Raw genomic sequence first — 23050 nt, 5'->3', positions numbered from 1 at the left:
CATTAAAACTCCACGTCTGCCCAAAATGGAATCTTCCCATTGTGCTGTCTGTGTTGTTAGAATCACTTTTTACTAGTGCATAAAGCTACCTTTTTACTAGTGTCTCAGAAGACAGTTTTTCTCCCAGCTATGGCCACCTCAGCAAGATTATGGGAATTACATGCTATGTAGACAGCTCTCATGATCAAACTTTCCCCAGAATGAAGAATGAACTCTCAATGAGGCCTCGATCGGAGGGTCATGAGCCCACAACTTCAACACACACGCCTGTATGGTTCGTACATCAGTATTAGCAGGCCACACCTTGAACAAGAGATTCAAGGTTTGGCTGATTCTCAGACAGACAGCTTCAATAGTGTGGATCAATTAAACACACTGGGTTGGATTGCTGATGCATCGAAACTGCAGAGAGGACTTTCCAAGGGGGATTGTCAATCCGGGTTTTTCATTAAGGACAAGAATGTGGACTCTTACCTTACCTCCTAAACATGTGATGTGGGACATGAGCAAGCATCTGGATAAAGCCTTCTCTTCTCAAGAGACTGCAACATGGACTAAAGGCACCATGTGTTAACTTGTTAGAATGTGGCACAAACAATAAGGAGACCTGCGGAACTAGATCCTAAACACCAAGATGAGGAGTCATCCATCAATTGTGGAGGATTGGGAGTTGATGCATTGTCGAACCCTGCCATAGTTCTCTATGATTCTATCAGCAAGAGGGGCTATGGCGATGTCTTTGGCACATGTGGCGATGTTGGAGGAGGCTCATGTTCGTGGTACGACTGTGCTGATTGATACATGGCAAATTTCAAAGAGTGATGGATTAACTTTTTTAATATATGACAGCTCTGTGTAGGAGAGGTATTCTTCACACTTTGGAGGAACAGTTTAAGGTTTCCCTGTTTCAACAACCGTGGTCCTCCAAGTTGCTCGCCAACAGTTTTTAGGCGGTAGCTAGAGAAGTGACAGAGGACATTCATCTTCAGATATTGTTGGACCTGTAACTCCAAAGACAACAGAATCAGTACCCGGTAGGAAGTCAGTCCATTGCACACAGATTTGAAAGAGGCCTTTTGATTCAAGAAGGCTAACTTTCTTGGGAACAGACCGGTAGGCAGGAAATTGGAACTTTTGCAGGCAACTGAACGATACTGGACAGCCCTTCGATATTGACACTGCTGACTGGATTGCAGACTGCTACACTTCCACTGATGAATCACTGTATGCAGTGAGACTACTCTGGCAGCAAAGTTCCAGTTCTACCAGACACTGACCAGACCATCTGGCTGGATGTTGTTGTTGTACAATGAACAGAATGAAATAGATATTTGACTTGTATCAAGAAATATTTAGATTTGTTCGTTTCTAATAATAACTCAAGTAATATCATCAATATGAAACATTGGTCTTCCCTCTTCATCTAAATTTACTATATATTCAATGTCATTAAAATAAGATCTTACTTCTCGCTGTCTCAGTTGGGTTATACAGAGAACTAAAACAATGAAGCCGAGTTCTTAATGGCCGTAGGTTAGAAAGCATTTCCTGTTGTCTTATAAGTCACTTCCGGTATCAGGAAGGATATGTGCACTACTGTATCTGATTATTATATGGTCTTTATGAGCAATGTGATATTTAACTGGTCCGTTTTGAGTGAGAAAAAATTGTCAGTTTTGGCGATGCTCCAGTTTGGCATTTTTAATGTGGTAACTCTATTTGTCTGCCTTGCAATTTGAGACCGCCAATACGACCGTCGCCAGTATCAACAGCTGCAGCCGAGAACAGTGTCGGGGCGGTTATACACTACATGGGTAACAATGCAATGTACCAGGCGCAGCCCGTTTCTAGCCGAGAGCTGCAATGGGGTTCTACAGTCAAAACATTACCACAGCATGACCCTCAGTGTTTAGTGGGACATAAATCAAGTTTTTTGAAGCGCAATTCATATTTTCACGGAAATAAGACAGTTTTTCCATCTTTGAATGTAAAAGAACATCATTGTAAAACATGAGGGAAAGAACCACAATTAGGTCTGTTACATTTTTGCACTGTTTTACATTCTTGTTTTCCTTTTGAGATAGAAGTCCTAGTAGGAATCTGCTGCAGATTTTGGCTCTGTCTTTTACTTTTAATAAGTTTATTTAGTGACATTTCTGTTCTTTACACTTATTTAAAGAATGCCGTGTCTCCTGAACATTTCCAAATATTGATTATTGCATCTTCTACTATTTTTCTAGGGTAGTTTCTTTCTAATAGTGACTACCTCAGTTCATCGAGTCTACATTGTGCACGATCTGAATTAGATACTCGCGCACAGATTCTATGTGCCTATGAGTAAGGGACACTGTTTTTAGTATGACGGGGGTGACAGGAATCGTAATTGAGGTATCATTTGGAATATGTTGGTTTGTATTTACATCTGTTTCAATGTTATTGTTTGAAATTGTAACCATTACATCTAGAAACGATAGATTTTCATGGCTCATCTTTAAAGTAAAGGTTAAACTTGGATGGAGTGTCTGTAAAGTATCTATCAAACATTGTAGATCGTCTTCATTCCGATTCCACAGAACAAAACAATCATCTAAAAATCTTTTCCAATTATCTTGAAATCCCCGTCCAAGTTTAATGCCAAATTATTGTGAGAAATAAACCTTAGTTTATTTTAATTTAAACGGCAATGCCATGGCATCTGATTTAATGTCCATTTATTTAACAGTCAAGGGGAGACAATCCAGACTGTCAGTGGCTGATTATGCTGTAAGCGGTATTTGTTTTTTTATTGTTGCAAGGGACACGTCACAGGCGCCAAACGTAACTTGCAAACTACACGTTGTGCAGGTGATTTTTCTCAGTCTGTTTGTTAAAATTCACTCAAAGAAGAATGTCTGTGAATAAAAAAGGCGAAGGAAACGAACAGCCAAGTCAGTTCGACTTTCGACAATGGTGCAGTGACAGCCATCTGAACAGTAAGACCGCACAAATTTTGAATGATGAAGACATTGATAGTACAGTTGCGTTGTGCTTGATGTCACTAGATGACATTACTGAACTAAGATTGTCCGTAGGTCAGCGGAACATCCTAATTCAAGCAATAAAACAGTTGAAATCGCCGCAACCAGTACAGTCGCTGCCGTCGCCTGTCACAACAAAAACACTTGCGGGTGACAAACAGTTGAGTGACCTTGTAAACAGCTTGTCGGATGTACACCTCAAAGACTTCCTAGACCACACCACGTCGTTAGACATGGGACAACCCGGAAATGCTTCACTACAGGGACGAGGTGAGAAACCACTTCTAATTCCTGACTTTGTATCTAAGCCCAGGTCATCAATGACCAGCGAAGAGACGCCTATAGTAGGTGATGGGTCAGCACAGCTGTATCTAAGGTCGTCGAGGGGGAAACCCCTTCCAGAACATGTGCCATTATCACAGTGGGTTTCAGCCAATGTCCGTATTTTGTCAAAATTGATCGACCACAGGAAAGCAGGTATTGATGAAATTAAGGACTATCTGGAATACACAGCTCAAATTGGGGATCTCTGTCAAACATATACTATCCCTTCAGTTATGCTTCTTGACAACGCACACAGATTGAGACAAGCACAGACCCAGTGCGGCTGGAGTGAAATATCGTTCCATGACCTATTCTACTTTTTAGAAAAGAGAACATTCCAACCCCGAAAAGCAAACTCATTTCAGAATGCCCATTCCAGCTCTCAGAGTGACAATCGTCCAACAGATGAGTCAGGCAGATCCATTTGCATTAATTACCAGCACCCCTCGGGTTGTAAGTTCCCAAACTGCAAGTATGCACACACATGTATAGTACCAGGCTGCAAGCAAAGGCATCCCCAGTTTGAACACCAGGATATCCCACCACGGTTTCGTACCTATAAACAATAAAGTCTCCAGCCCAATAGGGAATTGTACTAACGTGTGGGAAAGGGAATTAGAAGAGGACAGTGATTGTGAGTTTTTGATTGATGGGATAAAAAATGGTTTCTGGATTATTGATAAAAATGTAACAATTAGTGATGTTCTTTGTAAAAACTACAAGTCTGCCACAGATGAGTCTGTACGAACAATTGTTGAAGACCAAATTTCAGAGGAAATCAGCCGAGGCAATTATGTTATTGTAGACAGAAAACCAAAGCTTGTTAGTAGCTTGGGAGCAATACCAAAAGGCACTGGGAAGGTACGCTTAATTCATGATTGCTCTAGACCATGTGATCTCAGCCTCAATGATTATGCAACGACACAATCTTTTAAATATCAAACCATTGACGAAGCAATCAAACTTCTGCCGAGGGGTGGATACATGGCAAAACTGGATCTGAAAAATGCTTACCGTGTGGTGCCGTTACATCCTGACTGCTATGAAGCTACCGGCCTGCTGTGGCAGTTCAAAAACTCAAGACTTCCAGTCTACATGATTGACACAAAGCTCCCATTTGGAGCTTCCAAGAGCCCTGAGATATTTAGCCGTTTGTCGTCATCTGTTCGTAGAATGTTAAGGCGCAGAGGTTTTGTGGTAGTTGTATACCTTGATGATTTTCTATGCATTGCAAAAACAAACTCTGAGTGTTGGAAAGCCTTCAGGACATTGAGAAGATTATTGACCGATCTAGGTTTTGCTATAAATGGAAGCAAAACGGTTGAACCTACTCAGAAACTGACTTTCCTAGGGATAGAGATTGACTCTACTACCTGTACCTTATCCTTACCTGCGGATAAATTGCTTGACTTGAAGCACATATTAGGGAAGTTGGTGACGAAAAAGAAAGCAACAAAGCGTCAACTTCAGGAAATTGTAGGTAAATTGAATTGGGCAGCACAGGTAGTTCATGGAGGGCGCACATTTATGCGCAGATTAATTGACTTATGTAATACCCTTAAAAAACCCAATCACCATACCAGGCTGAATGTATGCGCAAAGGCTGATATCAAGTGGTGGCATGAATTTTGTGAATGTTTTAATGGTACTGTGAAATTTATTGAAAATGAACCGGTGCCCGCAGCAAAGTTCTCCACGGATGCCTGCAGTGATGGTGGCGCAGCATGTTTCGGCCCTGACTGGGTCTATTATAATTGGCATACAGACTTCCCATTTGTTGAACATTTACACATCAATGTGAAAGAGTTGTTCACTGTGTATTTAGCAGTCAAACGCTGGTGTGTAACCTGGACAGACAAACATATCATTGTCTACACAGACAATACTTATACTATGCATACCCTTAACAAAGGTACTAGTCGTGACCGATTAGCCATGCGTTGGCTGCGCAAGATATTCTGGTTTTCTGCTGTGCATAACTTTAAATTTTCAGCCAGATATATCCCAGGCAAAGATAACCTTGCTGCTGACTCTCTGAGCAGGTTGCACAATGTTACATTTCTTTATAAATCAATACAGTTTATTCCGTTCTATTGGTTGTGTTGTGAAACTTGTTACAGGAAGTATATTCTAGTGCCAGCATCCTCACACGTATCCAAACTAACTTTGTCCTATCTACAGGGCAAGTGGCTCAACAGTGGCGACACCTATATAGCGAGATGCAGCAGTTTCGACGGGCAACATATGCCGAAACTACTAAGCGCACATATTCCTCAATGAAAACTGCATATCTGAGATTCTGTCTGTACTTTAGTAGGACACCAGTTCCAGCCGACCGCATGACAGTACTGCTTTACAGAGTGTTCCTAACAAGATCCCTTTCAGCAACTAGTATTCCAGGATATATGAATATCATTCGCCTGCTTCATCTTGAGGTGGGGTTACCAAACCCCTTGGAGACATGGGAACAAAAGGCCCTGCACAAAGGTATCTTAAGACTAAAAGGTACACCAACAAAACAAAAACTTCCTATAACACCAGATATACTAAGGCGGATGCACAGTCATATGGACATGTCAGAACCATTCCTGGTAGCTTTTTGGGCAGCCTGCATCATTGCGTTTTTCTGTTTCTTGAGGAAATCTACCATGCTCCCTGAAACTAGAGGCAGTGGTTCAAGAAAGCAGACCTACTTGAGTCTGCACGATGCCAAGATTTCCCCTGACAAAGATAGTGCCATGATTACTGTCAGACACACAAAAACTATACAGTTTGGTCAGCGAGTGTTAAAGTTACCGCTGGCTAGGGTACCCGACTCTGTGCTTTGTCCTGTTAAAGCACTTGAACATTTGCTTTCACAATATAGTGAAGAACTTCAACATTCAAATGCACCTTTGTTTTCATATGTGGACAGAAGTGGAGTCCTCAAGAGTTTAACTTACAAAAGTTTTGTTAAAACATTGAAATATTATCTGGACAAATGTGGTTATGATTCTGGTGCATACAGCGGTCACTCTTTCCGCAGAGGCGGATGTTCCTATGCATTTGACATTGGCATTCCACCCTTGCTTATAAAGCTACGTGGTGATTGGCGCTCCAATGCATATGAGCGCTATGTTACAGTGTATGATGCAATGCATGAGAAACTTGCTCAATCTCTCAGTGCAGGGATAGTGAACTAAGTCAAACCACAGAACTTTCACCAGGTTATTCCTCTTGGGGGGTTTGGAGGTTTTATGTTTCGATTAAACATTTGTCATTATTAAATGACCTTTGCCCCCAAGAGGAATCGTTTGTTTTCCTTTTCCAGCCCATATGGCATTAGCGCTGGATTTCTTGTTGTTTGTCGTTTAAGACAATTACTTTGTCCGTGTGCTACTAGCATATCAACCAAGGATTGGATGATGGAGTTTAAGTGAGAAATAAACCTTAGTTTATTTTAATTTAAACGGCAATGCCATGGCATCTGATTTAATGTCCATTTATTTAACAGTCAAGGGGAGACAATCCAGACTGTCAGTGGCTGATTATGCTGTAAGCGGTATTTGTTTTTTTATTGTTGCAAGGGACACGTCACAGGCGCCAAACGTAACTTGCCAACTACACGTTGTGCAGGTGATTTTTCTCAGTCTGTTTGTTACCCACCCTCCCACCCGGAGGTTTTATGTTTCGATTAAACATTTGTCATTATTAAATGACCTTTGCCCCCAAGAGGAATCGTTTGTTTTCCTTTTCCAGCCCATATGGCACTAGCGCTGGATTTCTTGTTGTTTGTCGTTTAAGACAATTACTTTGTCCGTGTGCTACTAGCATATCAACCAAGGATTGGATGATGGAGTTTAAACGTTTATTTATCCAGTATTCAGTAGCTTCTATGCCGAGATCATGGGGAATGTTTCAATAAACTCTACATCATACTATACATATATATAGATCTATACTTTGTTGTGATTTTATGCATAGATTAATATGTCAGGGCTATCAATGACTTTGTCTTCTCGTTAAACTCAAGGTCCACACTGTTTTGAAAATACAGCTATTACTATCTTCACCTTATTATGTCCGCTACTTGTAAAACCAAAACATACATTATGTCGTACAAAGTGTCTGGGCCTAGATTTTCGAAACGATTGTATCCCTAAAATTATCGTAAAGTTATCGTAAGGAAATCGTAGGCTATCGTAGCCTATTTTCGAAACTATCGTAGCCCTAAGATATCTTAAGATTGTCGTAAATCTAAGATAGACCCATACCTGTCATAAGTTTATTTTATCTTCATCCAAGATGGCGGCATCCTTTTCCGTAGATATTTTGCCAAACAATGTGTCTGCTTTACGTTCAAACGTTGACATTTAATTTTGTTAAACTGTGTGATTCAAATTGACACTTCGAAAACACGAAGAACGCATCAAAGATTTCACGTAAAAAATGTTCTTAATCGCGACAGCGATCCACATAACTGTGGAGTCGATAGCTTACAATATATTTCTATCTGAGTCCATGCTGAAGAAGTGTGAAACGACATACCTTTTTGATAATTTGGGAAGGATAAAAATGGAAGGTGTCGGCAGGATACAGTAATGATCGTGACCTTCTTGATAACTCAGGGGCAGCTAATCTTAGTTCATACTCTAACTGAGAGTGGTTTCCCTTTGTATTCGCCCGGGGAGGACTTGCTCAATGTTACAGTGTTCATAAAGCGCAGAGTTTCGCTGTTATATTTTCTGGATCGCATTTGTGACAATGCTTTAGTCTTTATTTTTGCATTTTATAAAATTGTATCAGTCTACATGTGTGATGAAGTGCAAAAAAAAACATAAGCATTTCACATCAGGTTTTACATCTAAAATGGTGTGGGACGAGCGGTTTTAATAATTGAATGTAACTATACAGTGTAGTATTTATTGATTTAACAAGAAAATACATGTGATCAAATATGTGTATAGTATATTTGTGTAAAGAGTATATTTAATCTATTTCTAGCTTAAGTAATTGTAGGTTATCTATATTATTGAAAGACAAATATTTGATTACAAGTGATTAAATATTGTCTGTTGAATAATTGCATTCTTTAAAAACAGGTGATTAACAGCATAGATGTATTCCATTAAATAAAGCAATTTGTTGATATTTTGACAGCAAAAGTAATATTTTTGATCATATTTTTGAGATTGGCGATTTTAAAAATCAAGTAAAAATTGGTTCCCTTGCTCGTTTGAGTTTAAAATGTCGTCAAAAAGTAACATCTTTTGAACACTGTCCAAAATTCAGTTTCCAATATATTTTCGTAGCAAATGTTTATTGAATGAAATTTACTGATAGACATTTCAATCACAATAATCTTTGAATTTTGCATTCAATGGACCGATTTTATAATAATAATTAATGTTTTCTTTTTAAAATTTAAGTGTACATTTACCTGTTTTTTATTAAAAAAATATAAATACTTAAAACCATTCAGACAATAAAATAACTGTTAAGGACAAATACTATTTAAAGACCCTCAGCAATGCTGCCAAATGTAATCGAACTATGTTTGGGAATAGATTTCACACAATTACAATGTAGACATTTCGCTCATCAGCCAGATTTAAATCAAATAAGAAAATCTGTTTATTAGCTCTACTTATTTTGAAAAGATGGAAAAGGACTACATCATATGTATGTTCACGTTAACTTATGGAGTGTTCCATTAGACAACATAACTTGACAATTCCTAAATCATCTCCCTTTGTGAACGAAAATTAGTGTCACTTTCAAATTTTGAAAAGGATTATGGATCTAGATAGATAAAAAAATAATAACATCATCTAAATACAAATAGTTTGATATTGTATTTGAGTCCTTTGTTTATTTGTGAAATATATTGGATATATATAAAACAAACAAATTTAATTTAAGCATACGTTGTCATTATAACTCGCTCGTGATGCGCTGCTTCATGAACAACTTTTGTTTTGAGTGTTTCCAGGTATAATGTTGGTGTTTTCCCTAACTTGACTTTTGACATAAACGGAAAAACAAGCAGTATTGTGAAACTGACCCAGCACACATCACGTACCATCAGACTTGGACACGCAACTTAAATGTTTAATGCCTACTGTTCGACCAAAGGTCTCGGCATTGAAATTTAGAATAATGTCCCTTACTTTTGTCCTTAACTTTGTACGCGATGTGTTAACATAAAGTTCTGCGCGCTCGGGAGGGGACCATTTGAAGGGAAAACAATGAAGTATCTTTTTGCACATTTGTTCAATTCTAATTACTATAGTGTGGTAACACTACACTTATTGATTATAACACTTATTGGGTTTGCAAAATGCCTTTGCATGACACACGAATGATATTTGTGTTGGGGTAGTCATCTTTTATCATAAAAACAAAACGTATACATGTAGAACGTATGTAGATTGCCACTCAGATAGTTGCGTGTTAAACAATATGACCTGACAATGTGATCATGAATTCCGTGTCACTTATCTTTGTTGTTGTTATTGTCAGCAGCTGGTAATTCGTGACGTCATTGGGAAACATCTCGCTTTTTCATTCTCTAACACAAATGAGTTCTCTGTCAGAGTTATGATAGGTATCGTAGCTCTGAGCGATCTGCGACAGGTTTACGATTGTTTCGAAAATCTATCTTATCTTTGAACGTACGTAGTTAAGATTTATCTGAGCTAAGATCGTTTCGAAAATCTAGGCCCTGGTTCTGTTTTGCGTTTTACACACAACTGGATGTACCCTCCATACGTGCAAGAGCGCAAAACTGCATGTTTTCTGCTGGGGGAGGGTACTATATAGAGCGTGAAGAAAATCCATACAGAAACAGACTATAGAAATCGCTACCATTGAAACAAGAAGTTTCAAAACATGTCAGATAACAGTTTGTATCTGTAGGATTTGTGATATGGGAATGCATTTCAATATTGAATTACATGTAAATACTATAGGGTGCCTAGTCTGACAGTTATGAATGATCTATTTCGGAGCAACAGGTTAAAAGATGTTGTTATACATGAATTATGTATGATTTCTCTCTCCGTCGTCTTAAAGGGGCACTGATCTAACGCAATTCCCCGGGACTGGTTGTTGCCTTTGTTATTGTTTTTTCCCAGTGAGTACCCGGATGTATAGCAGAAATCTAGACTAGTTCGCGACCTCTGCTGCGCCATTCGTAAGCGCATTAGTCACTTTTATGGGTAGTAATAAGGGCGTATGGTCACATTGATCAACAAAATGAAATACAGTTTTTGAGAAAATAAGGAAATGTAGGTATCTTTGTGGGTAGCATCAGTAATGGTGACGAAGTTTTGATAAGTCACTTGCTTGGTAATTTTGCGATTTTTGTTTACACTATTTCGACTTGCAACACAAAGTAAATATTTCACCTGAGCATTGCTTTTTTTATAGTGTATATATTTTTTTACTGTCAAAATGTGTAACAAATTTATTAAACATCTAAATATTCAGTTATTTTACAAAGTGACTGAAAAACATTTCCATCTGTATTATTATGATAACGAATTCCAAACATTTTGATGTTTAATGTCATCACCAAGAGACTGAAAATGTTACGTTGAAAAGTACATTTCTATGTTGTTTGGCTTCTAATCATACATAATAATCTGTAATGTTTGTAGGCCCTTTTGATCGTCTTAATCAATCTGGACAGATATTTTAGTCAAAATGACTGATATATTTACACATTTTATAAATTGCCTGAGAGAATCACATTTTACAAATTGACGGTAATATATATATATACATGCTTACAAAGGAAAAAACCTGTGAAAACAACGTCTATCGCGCATTGAAGAATTTCCCAACCAAGACGTAGAGAAACAACAACGAATCGGTTCAAATGAAGAAAAACAAAATGCAAATACCATAATTACAACCTACCAAATTTATGTGTATAAATTTTAAGCAGCTTCCTTGTTCGAGGAATGTATCCGTGAATATCCACACAAAGGAACAATATCCCACTCGTCTGCAGCTGTACAAAGAAACTTATTCGATGTCACGTGTCTCTGTAACAATCAAATATTTTAAAAGATATATATCGTTTCGGGATATTATAACCCGTGTTCGTATCTCAACTGATCACTTGGATTGTTTCAGGTGTTTCACATAGGTGTCAAGTCTCAAAGGTCGGCTGAGAAAGCCCACGTGACAACTATTTTCATAACGTCCACGGTTCCTAAGAATTCCATTGAGTGATTGACAACAATGATCAATCAATCAACGTATTATCAGTTAACCCTTTGAACAAAGTATGTTGTTTTTACATCGGCACTTCACGCCATGATATGAGTGTATTCCCTTTGTTTTAGTAAACCTAGACATGTAAACACTCCCTTTTGACATATCCACTGTGCAAGATAACAGTGATTAATCAATCAACGTATTTTCTGTTAATCCTTTGATGACTAGGAACGATCCGTTGATTTACAAAAAAAGTAAATGAACTGATCATTTATCTCTTGCTGGGCTGCCATGTGCATATTACATAACACACATTTCACCTCACTTCAAACCTGGATTTAGATTGAATAATTACCCCAGACACAATAAATGCCAAATGGGAACCTTTGTCAGGTAATCTAAGTGGTGCTACCACTAATTGTACCTGTAATAAATTCATTAACTGAGCATCAAGTGAATGACGACAAATACACAAGTGTATGGTTATACGAGAAAACGTGGATGACAACAAGGGAGTAGTAATCGTATTATCGACGCAATCGGAAATCCGAAAATGCTTTCACTGCATGGATACTTTTTTTATTATTAAACTATAACCATCTGGGGTATTTCCAAATGACGACATCCGATGAGCTCCGTCGTTCTTTTCGTCTGTTTGTTTAGGCTGAAGAAATTAATTAACATGCGCCCTTTGTCGAAATCTTTATAGATCACAGATAACCAATCAGTGTTTATGCAAAAATGCGTAAAACAAATATTGCCTCCAGCCTCCAAGTTTATTTAGCTGTCCTTGCAGACGGTAGCCCAGTCTCTGGTCACGCTCAGTTGCATTGCGTATCATCCGGGTACTCACGGGGAAAAACACAATAACAAAGGCAACCACCAGTCCGGGGAATCGCATTAGATCAGTGCCCCTTTAAGTGACTACAATTAGACATGGTAACTGACAATCCCACTCTACACATACACACGAAATTTGGCCAAAATTGGACAAGTAGTTTGGAGTTACAGGTGTTTAGAGTTCTGCTCTGTGGCAAGTTTATGACAGGAGTTCCCTCTTTAACAGGCTGTAGTTTCGTTGTCCATTGAGATACAGTCAATCGGTTTAGTGTTCTGGATTTGTCAGGACATGGGCATTTGACATTTGAAGATAAGTTTGGGCCAGAAGTAAGAGTCAATATGGCGGCCATGGAAGACATATCTCAGCATTTTTTCTCCGAACTTGGTAGTATGGTACTTGGACACAAAGTATGGAAAGTTTGGAAGCTTTTGAGCTGAGCAGATTTTGAGAGACAAGTACTGAGAAAAATGGTAAAAAACAGAGCCAAAACATTTAATCCAATATAGCAGCCAAACGAAGCCATTTAGCGACTTTGGACGCCCAAGCGAAATTGTTGGGCATCTGATTCCACACCTTAAGAAGAAATTTGGAAGTCATTGGAGCTTTACTTTCGGTGATATTTGCCTTTGAAATTGTAATTTTTTAAATTGTTTTGAGTGACCTGCCCTTGGTCCTAGTAGTATAGGTAATGGGGGATCTGGACCACTTCAACTGGAGCCAGATTTATATACCTATACTGCTACTACAGGGGGAATTTTTTATGCAAAAATGATGATGTGATTTAACGATCGTCATGAGATTAAACTAAATCGTAATGAAAATGGCTCTAGCTCACCACCACTTGGAGCCATTTTCAAACCTATCAATGCTTCTATGATATAATTTTTTATAGGTAATGGGGGTTCTGGACCACTTCAACTGGAGCCAGATTTATATACCTATACCACCACTACAGGGGGAATTTTTTATGCAAAAATGATGATGCTATTCAACGATCGTCACAAGATTAAACTTAATTGTAATGAAAATATTCTCTATTATTTTTATTCATATGTATACCATTATTTTTAACAAAGTGATACTCAACATTTTTACTCAGTTCTTCGTTCATTTTACTAGGAGACCAGACTATATACTCTTCTTGGTAATTGGAAAGAAACAATTGATGACCGTATTTGGTTGGTTTGATATCACTGATATAATATATACCTTGTGGTAATTCTCTCCATTTGATAATTTTGTCCCTGAGCATAAATTCTATTATTATATATTTATGTAAGCATTCTTCTAAATGTTGGTTTTGGCAAGGAATAATTGACGCGCTTGTTGTCTCCCCTGTTCTATGAACTTTTTTACCTTGTCTTCACTACTAATACCACTGGTCTTTGATCGAATCTCCTGCTTCATTGCGTTGTATTTGGTGAGTTCTGACAACACTAAACGAAACTCCTCCTCGGATATCTTACAATCGGCCATTGCTGTTGAAATATGATCCTCAATGCTGTTCAACTTTGCTTCGGCGAGTATCCGAATATTAACATGTTTTAATGCTTTCTTTTGCAACTTAAGAGAAATGAATTTTATCGCTATTCCTGCCAGTCCTGAGACTCCGGCGGCTATTTGCATATCCAAGTACGATAGGCACGGAGATTATAGTTGATAGTAAACCAACACCGGCTACACTGAGTCCCATGCCAGCTGTTACAAGCGCGGTGTCAACTCCGTCAAGAGCATTCACGGCTCTGCGATACTTTTTATACAATCCAAGTCTCAACTCCCTCTCCTTCTCTATTCGATGTTTTATGTCGCTTATTTGATGTAAATCGAAATCAATCAACTTCATCGAGCACCGGATATAAATCCATAGTGTAAATTATTATTATTATATCATATAATAGTCTTTAATTGGTCTTGCTTAAATGTTTTGAGAGTATACATCAACCTTATCAAATGTATATTATACGGCATGAATATCTTAGTAAGAGAAATGCTGTCACTTTTAATAATTTGGACCCCCTCAAGGGTTGCAACGGGTGATGCTCCTATATGAATAATACTGCAACGTTGATGTTGGTGTTTCTTTAGCCATTTAATCGATAGACCTGGTAATATTTCGAAGGCATCTTTCGGTGCATCTCCGAGCAAGACTTCAATAATAAGCATAGAAAGATTAGGTATTGCACTCAAGTTCTGTTTTATATCATTGAATTCAGTAACCAAATTTAAACTAACATTTTTTACTGCCGGACGATTAAATAACATATAACCTGGGTTTTCTGGCAGGGGAGAGACTAACACACTTTTTCGTTTTGATGGGATATAAGCCGCGAGTACGACCCCACTATTTATTATCTTAGTTAAATTATGTGTCTTACCCGTCATCACATACGGTGGGGTAATGACGATATTCAGTAGCCACTCGATTTTTGCTTCGATCATAGTCCATTTATTATCATCGTTGCGAGTAAGATTATACGAAGTGTTTTTATTGAGTCTACTAACGTCGACATCGCTTAAATCTCCTAGATTAGCTGTGAATGTAACTTCTTTCCCCTTGTATACATTATCTTGTAAGTGTAAAGCGTATAACTTACCATCGGTACCGGGCTTACCGAATCCTTCTGTGTCTCCGAGATCGGAAAGCACAATTGTATTACATTGTCTGAGCGTTCCAGGGCCTGATGAATCAACCATTATTTATAATATGGAGTGTTACACTCAAGTATCGTATATGTACAGGTTGATGTTTTACATCTGATACAGAAATTTTGAGGTCTGAAATAATACCACACTTTAATTTTTTATATTGTAATGATGAGAAAGATTCCGTTCTACCACTATTGTATTTTTCATCTTTGACTGGAACAGCTCTGAGTAGAGTTGAAGGACTTTCTAGTTGAATATTATCCGTTGTGCTTATTTGATCAAGATGGATGCACAACTCTTTATAGGGAACTAAATCGGGTAATTTAACTCCCTGTGCTGATGTCATGATTACTGTTATATCTACTCTCAATCCAAGTGTAATTCCTAAGTTCATGGAAAGCTTTACACCCTTTTCTCCAGCGTTTAAATTCAGTATCCCATTCAACTCATTTTGTGTGAGACTAATTCCATTAGGCTTAAAAATTTCATCATTGAGTGAGCATACACTGTAATACCCATCAGGTATAATAATGTTTTTGTCAATAACATCGTTTTCACCTAATATATATATCTCATTATTACCTCTTGCAGCACTTATATTGGTCCACCGTGGGTAATACGTTACATCCCATAGGGCGACTTCAAGTTGTCCATCCGAGTTATCGATAGTATGAAGCAGTTCAATAGACTGACCATTTGTTATTCCCGGGAGTGTAACATACATATTAAATATACAAAGATACTATATCATAACTTAAATATGAAATCAACTTACATTACTAATCAGTCGATTTTAGTAAGTGCCTCTGGTGCTAATTATATCTCCCCCAGAATGGAGGGAGACATATTGTTTTTGGCACGGTTCCCGTCGGCGTCGGCGTTCCCACCGTTTCCGGACCATAACTCAGAAACCGTTTAATATTTTTTCGCGAAACTTTGTATACACATTAACCCAGCACTGAAGTGGTGCCTTTTGCTATTTAGAGATTTTTGACATTTTTATTTTTTCTCGTCTCCATGGAGATAACTTGAACATAGACTCTGAATGGGGGTAAGCTTGGTTTCCGGACCATAACTCGGAAACCGTTTAATATTTTTTCGCGAAACTTTGTATACACATTAACCCAGCACTGAAGTGGTGCCTTTTGCTATTTAGAGATTTTTGACATTTTTATTTTTTCTCGTTTCCATGGAGATAAGTTGAACATATGCTCTGAATGGGGGTAAGCTTGGTTTCCGGACCATAACTCAGAAACCTTTTAATATTTTTTCGCGAAACTTTGTATACACATTAACCCAGCACTAAAGTGGTGCCTTTTGCTATTTAGAGATTTTTGACATTTTTATTTTTTCTCGTTTCCATGGAGATAACTTGAACATAGACTCTGAATGGGGGTAAGCTTGGTTTCCGGACCATAACTCGGAAACCGTTTAATATTTTTTCGTGAAACTTTGTATACACATTAACCCAGCACTGAAGTGGTGCCTTTTGCTATTTAGAGATTTTTGACATTTTTATTTTTTCTCGTTTCCATGGAGATAACTTGAACATAGACTCTGAATGGGGGTAAGCTTGGTTTCCGGACCATAACTCGGAAACCGTTTAATAATTTTTTCGCGAAACTTTGTATACACATTAACCCAGCACTGAAGTGGTGCTCATTAGTTGTTTGAAATTTCTAGGAGTTCTATTTTTGTCTCTGTTATTTAGTTATGGAGGGTGGGAATGAAGAGATGGGGTTTAACGTGAAGTAAACGAATGAATGGGGGTTAGGGGAGTTGGGGGAGACATATGTTTTTACGAGTAAAAACACTTTCTAGTTTTTTATTAAATTCCCTGATATCTTTGAAAAATACAGGGTCACGGCAACTAGCGATAAAATGGTGCACGATTGGTTTCACAATCCAATGCAATTTTGGCAGAACCAGTTAAACTTTGCCATATGGTGTGCAACAACAGGATGTGGTGTATCTCTTTATGCCCCAGGATTTGAACTAAATAAGCCTGTTTTATCATTTCACGTGTACTATCAGATACGACGTATACTTTAAGAAATAAGTGCTCCATTACCCCAGGATCGAGCATGGAATTCCACAAATAATCCGTACGATAAGAGGGCCTTCGAACGTATTTGTCAGGAATTTAATGTTTCTACGAGTAAAGATTGGCGTATGAAAGGAATTAACCATGGTTTAGACGTTCCTTACACAGGGAAAATAACCGTCAAAGAAGAAAGCGATGATTTATTTAAAGAAGTTAACAAAGGTCAATTTAATGCGTTTAAGTTGTAGCATACCAGCAAACTTTACATAAGAATGTATGATTATTTTCTAAAAACCCATCATTGGTAATGATTGGAGAGGAGATATTATGAGTTTTAAGAGTGGTTTAATTTATATTGTTACAAAATTTGAACAACTGAACGATACCGCAAACGCTTGGAATGAATTTCCTCATGATAAAACAGAAAATAAATTTACTAACCCAGGAGTTGTAAGAGTTAATGAATCAATAAGAACTTATGCATGGGCAATTCTTGGTGCACAGTCGCAAACACGAACGGGAATAATCGGTGCTGGGACGGCGCTCGATGCACAAAAACAGTTTGTTGCAAACGTGGAGGATGCTATTAATTCACCAGTTGACATACTATCTTCTATAAAACGTTATCAAGATGTATTACAGTACACTCAATCCAAAGTAGACTACCTTTATGCGCCGGGACTATACATGTCTCCGAGTAATATGGAACTTAAGATCGGTCAAGTGATCAGTTATAATAATAAAACTGTTATTGCTACCGATCAACAAAAACCAGGTATAAATTCAGATATTAACACCGAATTAATACCGAAAACAAACACAGGCGAAACGGGAATAGTCAAGCCACAGATATCTACTAACGCTCAACCATCTACTGACGCACAACCACAAGTGCCACCACATATTGCAGCTAAAAATCAACAACATATCAATGAAAAAACAGCGCTTATAGTAGGTGGAGTCGCGGCTGGTTTACTCATGATTTGGATAAATAGTTCTTATTTGGATAAATAGTTCTTAGCGGATACGTACAACAGCACAGCAATTGCTACGATCAGTGCCCACAAGTTTTGACTCAGCCAAGTGGTGGTTTTAGCTAATAAATTCAAGAGCCAGGAAACTATACTCCCTTATTATACCGGGAAGTGCAGACATGGCTTTCCCAGCAAGCTTTCCCAGTGCTTCTCCTAATGCTTTTAAATGCTTTTTTATCCACTCTTTTATGCCACCCCTATCACTAGGTGGAGTGCCACCTCCTGTACCACCTGTACCACCGGTTAACGTGAGAGTCAAAGTCGATATAATAAATCCCAACGCGGTTAAAATACTGGCAATGGTTATTCCCTTTAATCTGAACAATGTTTTAATTTTATCGGCCAGTGTAGTGTCATCGTTGAGGTCTTGATCGATAGTTTCTCGAATTTGACTGATTTGTGAACGAAGTGCCTTTTAATTACTTGAAGCAGCTTCGAGGCAGGCCGATCTTTCATCTTATAAGTTACGTAATCTTTCTGCAACGCGGCGTCTACTGAATTCATCACCCGCCTGCTCAAGTTTCTTGTTTTTTGTTGAGTTCGGATAGCTTGGCTATATTATTGATGAGTTCTCCCCGCATTGTTTGCATAGCCTTGTCAAGACCTCGTAATTCCCTATTACTGAACTCTGAATATGGTGATATACTGACCGTGGAATTAGCGTAGTAGGTATCCAAGATTTCTCCGAGCCCGTCCGAGGCCAGCTTCGAGCTTTCTTCCAAATTATCTTTATCTATGTTACCGAGTTCAGTATGCACAGTCCTAAGAACCTTAGTAGTCTTCACAGTCTTTTCTCGTGAGTAGTCTACAAAACCTAATTCATTACGAACAATGTTGATGCCGTGTTTACTGGCTATCGTAGACAAGGCTAGGGGCTTACGAGAATTCATAAGATCAATATCGGGTTCGCCACTCAGTCGCAATATTCCTTTACTATCTAATTCAAACTTTGAATAGTCACGACCAATTGGGCTAACATCTTTAAAGGTATCGTAATAATCATTAACGTTTGATTGTAAAAGTTCATCGTTAAGATTCATAGGTCAGAACATAGGTCATGCTATCGTTAAGAAAATTGCGATTAAAACTAGTGGTAATGAGGTTTTGAGTATTGATGATAGCGATGTATACTATTGTTACATGGATCTCTGGAGAAAGGATAAAGAACAGGAAAACTTACAGTACCAAGGTATTTGTAATCAGAACACATTGAGACTGCGTGTGGGCGCTGATAATGGTGATAATACCGTCGTAAAAGATCTCCCCGTTTCCGGCGCATTAGGTAACCGATTCTATATTCCGCTAGACTTTGAATTACTAGATTCCTACATGCCCTTTTATCAAGCATCCCTAGGTGATAGGTTAGAATATGAACTAACTTTTAATGACTATGGCAGAGTATTCAGAGCTGCCGAAGATGCTAGCTATTCCATTGACAATATCTCGCTGGAGTATGATATGATAACAGATCCTGAATTAGCCAGACAAATTCGTAACCAGTATACAGGAAGTTTAGCTATTTTGTACGATCGCGTGCTTCGACACCGAAAGATCATAAGGAGCAAAAAAGATATGACGTGGAATATCAATCTAAACATCCCCACGAGATCGTTGAAGCGTTAATAAAACATATCTATCGAGAGATTGGGTAATGAATGACGAGGGGGTGTACAAAGTTGATCCGGGCGATCGTTTACAAGACTGTTTATGAGCATGTCATGAAAAAAACAAAGGAGAATCAACCCTTTTTGTAATAGACGACTGCAGTGCGAGTAAAGAACTCACCAAAAAGAAAGATATGCTTTCATATTTAGCATTCTCGGATCGACATACTCAGCAAAGCGTTTGGGTACTTACTCAAAAATACAACTCTGTCCTGAAAGATCTTAGAGATCAGACCAAATGGGTAGCCCTCTTTCATTGCAAAGACCGAGATTCATTCGAGGAATGTCTACGCAAAATGATGTTATTTATACCATGCTCAAACGAGATAAAGTCAGAAATCTGTTAGCGGAAACGAAGCATTGTAAACTCGTATTAAAAACCGATCAACCAGCTGCTAATGCAATTGCTCAGCAAAAATAGCAAAATTATAGCAAAAATAGCCCCAAAAATAGCAAAATTATAGCAAATATAGCAAATATAGCAAAAAATATGATAAATTGAACATTAGCGGTTATTATGTAATAATGTGGCTTGAAATCTTTCGCATCATTTTATTATTACGGGCTGCATTGGATATGCCATATTTTATTATGTAAGACTTAAATATCTCCTTAGGTATTACATTATGGAATGCGACGAACTTATCGAACAAATGCTCAAAGAACCTGATCAAGATGTAGATCAAGATGTAGATAAACATAGAGAAAGACTCACGGCTTTGGCAGCCGGTGAAAAAAAAATGTTCCCAATATTTTTGGGAAAATTATACCATCGAAAAAATTGATAACATGACCGATGAAGAAATTAAAAAACTGTACGTGCGTTACGAGTCTAGACTGGGAGCTACCATGACTAAAACAATAGGTTCGACTATGTTACAACTATATACAGTCGTAGCTAGTACGTTTCTTCCTATCCCGGCAGAACATCGCCCGTATTTATGCAAATCTCTCAAGAAAGACCCATTCATCGAACACGCTATAAGCGCAGTAAACTCTGGGTTTTATCATAGATACGGAATGTTCTTAGCTCCGGTGACCACCGCTTTAATAACGGCTAGGTATTGACAATTTAAACATACGTTCCCACTTAATAATAATGGAGACTCGAGTGACACCACCACAGATTGTACAACAAGTGACACCACAGATTGTGGAGGAAATACCAGCAATATCACAACTCAGAGTTACTAAGAAGAACCCCAGAAAAATCGCAGCTGGTAGGAAGGGCGGGCTGGGGAGGAAAGCAAAACTAATACATAATTCAAATATTGGGAGTAGTGCACTTTACCGGGCGCACTTTTTCACATCCAATTAGCGCTGTGGGGGCTCGAACGCGCTTCGCCCGCTCACCGGCTCTGCTAATTAATGCGTTAATTAGCCTACGCTCTACCACTGGACCACAGGCGCTATCACATGTAATCAGTGCTCGTTTAACAGGTCATTGGAATCCCCATTGACATGCATGCGTAATTCAGTAAACAATGAATTGCGCATGCGTGTGACGTCACTGCCCGCTCTCCCATTCATCTTTTCTTGAAACCACACCCGCAATTGTTTATGTCAACATGACCGACCAATGGGATTAACTGGATTAACGCTTGAAAAGGTAAGAATTTATGGCTTACCCTTGCCCAAACCCACTGACCCTAATGACCGAAAAGGGATTTGGATCGTAAAGACGTGTAAGTTTCCCTAAGACCGAAAACGGGTGTTGGATCGTAAAGACGTGTAAGTTTCCCCAAGACCGAAAAACGGGTGTTTGATTGTAAAGATGTGTAAGTTTCCCTAAGACCGAAAACGGGTGTTGGATCGTGAAGCGAGAGTCACCAGAGCGTGAGGCACGGTTACGGTATAACGAGACAGCGGTGGCACTATAGCGCGGTAATTGAGCGGATGGTAGAGCTCGGGCTGCGCTCGGTAAACTGCATTGTTGCCCAAATATTGAACATAGTCGTCCGATTAAAACTTGGGCACTAGGTGTTGTTGCTAAAGCGGTGGTATGGTTGTTTTATAAAACCGGAGGAGAGAAAACGTCACCCCCGATTACACAATAAGTTCAATCAGAGGTTAGCCCCCATATAATGCTATAAGAAGCATGACATTCAGCAGTGGTCAGCGGCTATGCCTATATAGTTAAAATGATTACTAAAGCCACACCACCCAAGCTAGATTTTAATGGTTAGTATATCGCTATGATGATTCTCGATATTGGGTTAGCAATGGCAACAAAAGATATGCTCATCAAACAAGGGCTTTTCCCAGAAGACATAATGAAGTAATTAAACATTTGAATATTTTATATTATCGAACATGGCATCAATTGCGATGATGGTCAGTGGGGCTATTGTTAATGCTCTAGCTTTTTCGGGGAGTAATTTTTTATTTTCTAGTATGAGGGAATCAAACGATCAAGAAGTTAAAGAGGAGCGTAAACGACATAATAAAGCATTAGAACAACTCGAAGCCGCCCAGTCACAATGGACCAGGAATAGGATATTAAGATTAGATTTTATTAATGAAGAACTGTGTAAGCAGGGATATTCAATTCAAACGTTTAAGGATGTTGAATCTACCATGCACGAATACTTCCTCGTTTATGGAAAAAAACTTAACCAACAATAAGTCAGTTTTATACACTGTCAGAGGAACAAAAAGAACGCGAGATAGTATTCATAATGTTTGGGTTATCTGTCATCGCTATTTTTAGCTACACAATAACTGCACATAAACCATGACCTAATTAGGGTGAGTCTCATCAACCATGTTACCCTGACTGCTAATCTATAAATAGCGATGACAGCTATGACTCACCGATGGAGATGTGATTTGCATTTAGACAAATGATATGATAGATGTTGAACCATGAATATGTGCAGATTTACACTCATGGGAAAAAAAATTCAATGCAACCGACGTTCTGTTGGTATTTACTGTGGTATCCACTCTTATTACATCAGGCAGGGAAACATTAATATACATGATCTGTATGTGGGATAGGGGTCAAGGGTCGTTATTGTTTATGTAAGAAACACGGTGCTAATAGGGTCAGGAACCAGATTATTTACGCTAGGAAGAGAGATTACATTAATGAGAGGAAAAGATTGGGGAGAATACGTATTTAGATATATGAAATACAACCATTTAGAGATTTTACTCATTTTGCATATACCATTAAACCACAATGGTTTTTGTGAGAGAGTTGAAGGCTTTGGCAAAACAACGTTGTCTACATGGATATTCTCGAATGAGAAAAGCTGAATTGATCGATTTAC

General features: G+C 38.4%; 2 protein-coding genes across 4 annotated transcripts in view; both read left to right on the top strand.

Annotated features, from left to right (window-relative positions):
* The window catches only part of LOC124146385 (RNA polymerase II-associated protein 3-like), a 399479-nt gene that overhangs the window by 232381 nt on the left and 144048 nt on the right, over positions 1-23050 (top strand). The gene's annotated exons all lie outside the window — the stretch shown is intronic.
* LOC125383227 lies at positions 3848-8262 on the top strand. The gene is made up of 2 exons (XM_048401499.1): positions 3848-6572; positions 7001-8262. Exon 1 carries the CDS (start codon positions 5561-5563, stop codon positions 6521-6523), a length of 963 nt encoding a protein of 320 aa, XP_048257456.1. The 5' UTR covers positions 3848-5560; the 3' UTR covers positions 6524-6572; positions 7001-8262.

This window comes from Haliotis rufescens, unplaced genomic scaffold (assembly GCF_023055435.1).
Source record: "Haliotis rufescens isolate VD_foot unplaced genomic scaffold, xgHalRufe1.0.p SCAF_22, whole genome shotgun sequence".
Classification (NCBI taxonomy): domain Eukaryota; kingdom Metazoa; phylum Mollusca; class Gastropoda; order Lepetellida; family Haliotidae; genus Haliotis; species Haliotis rufescens.
This window is presented reverse-complemented; position numbering and strand designations above follow the sequence as displayed.

Bases quoted from the DNA above. Each gene is read 5' to 3' on its own strand.
- LOC125383227 (XM_048401499.1), top strand. From the start codon at position 5,561: ATGCAGCAGTTTCGACGGGCAACATATGCCGAAACTACTAAGCGCACA.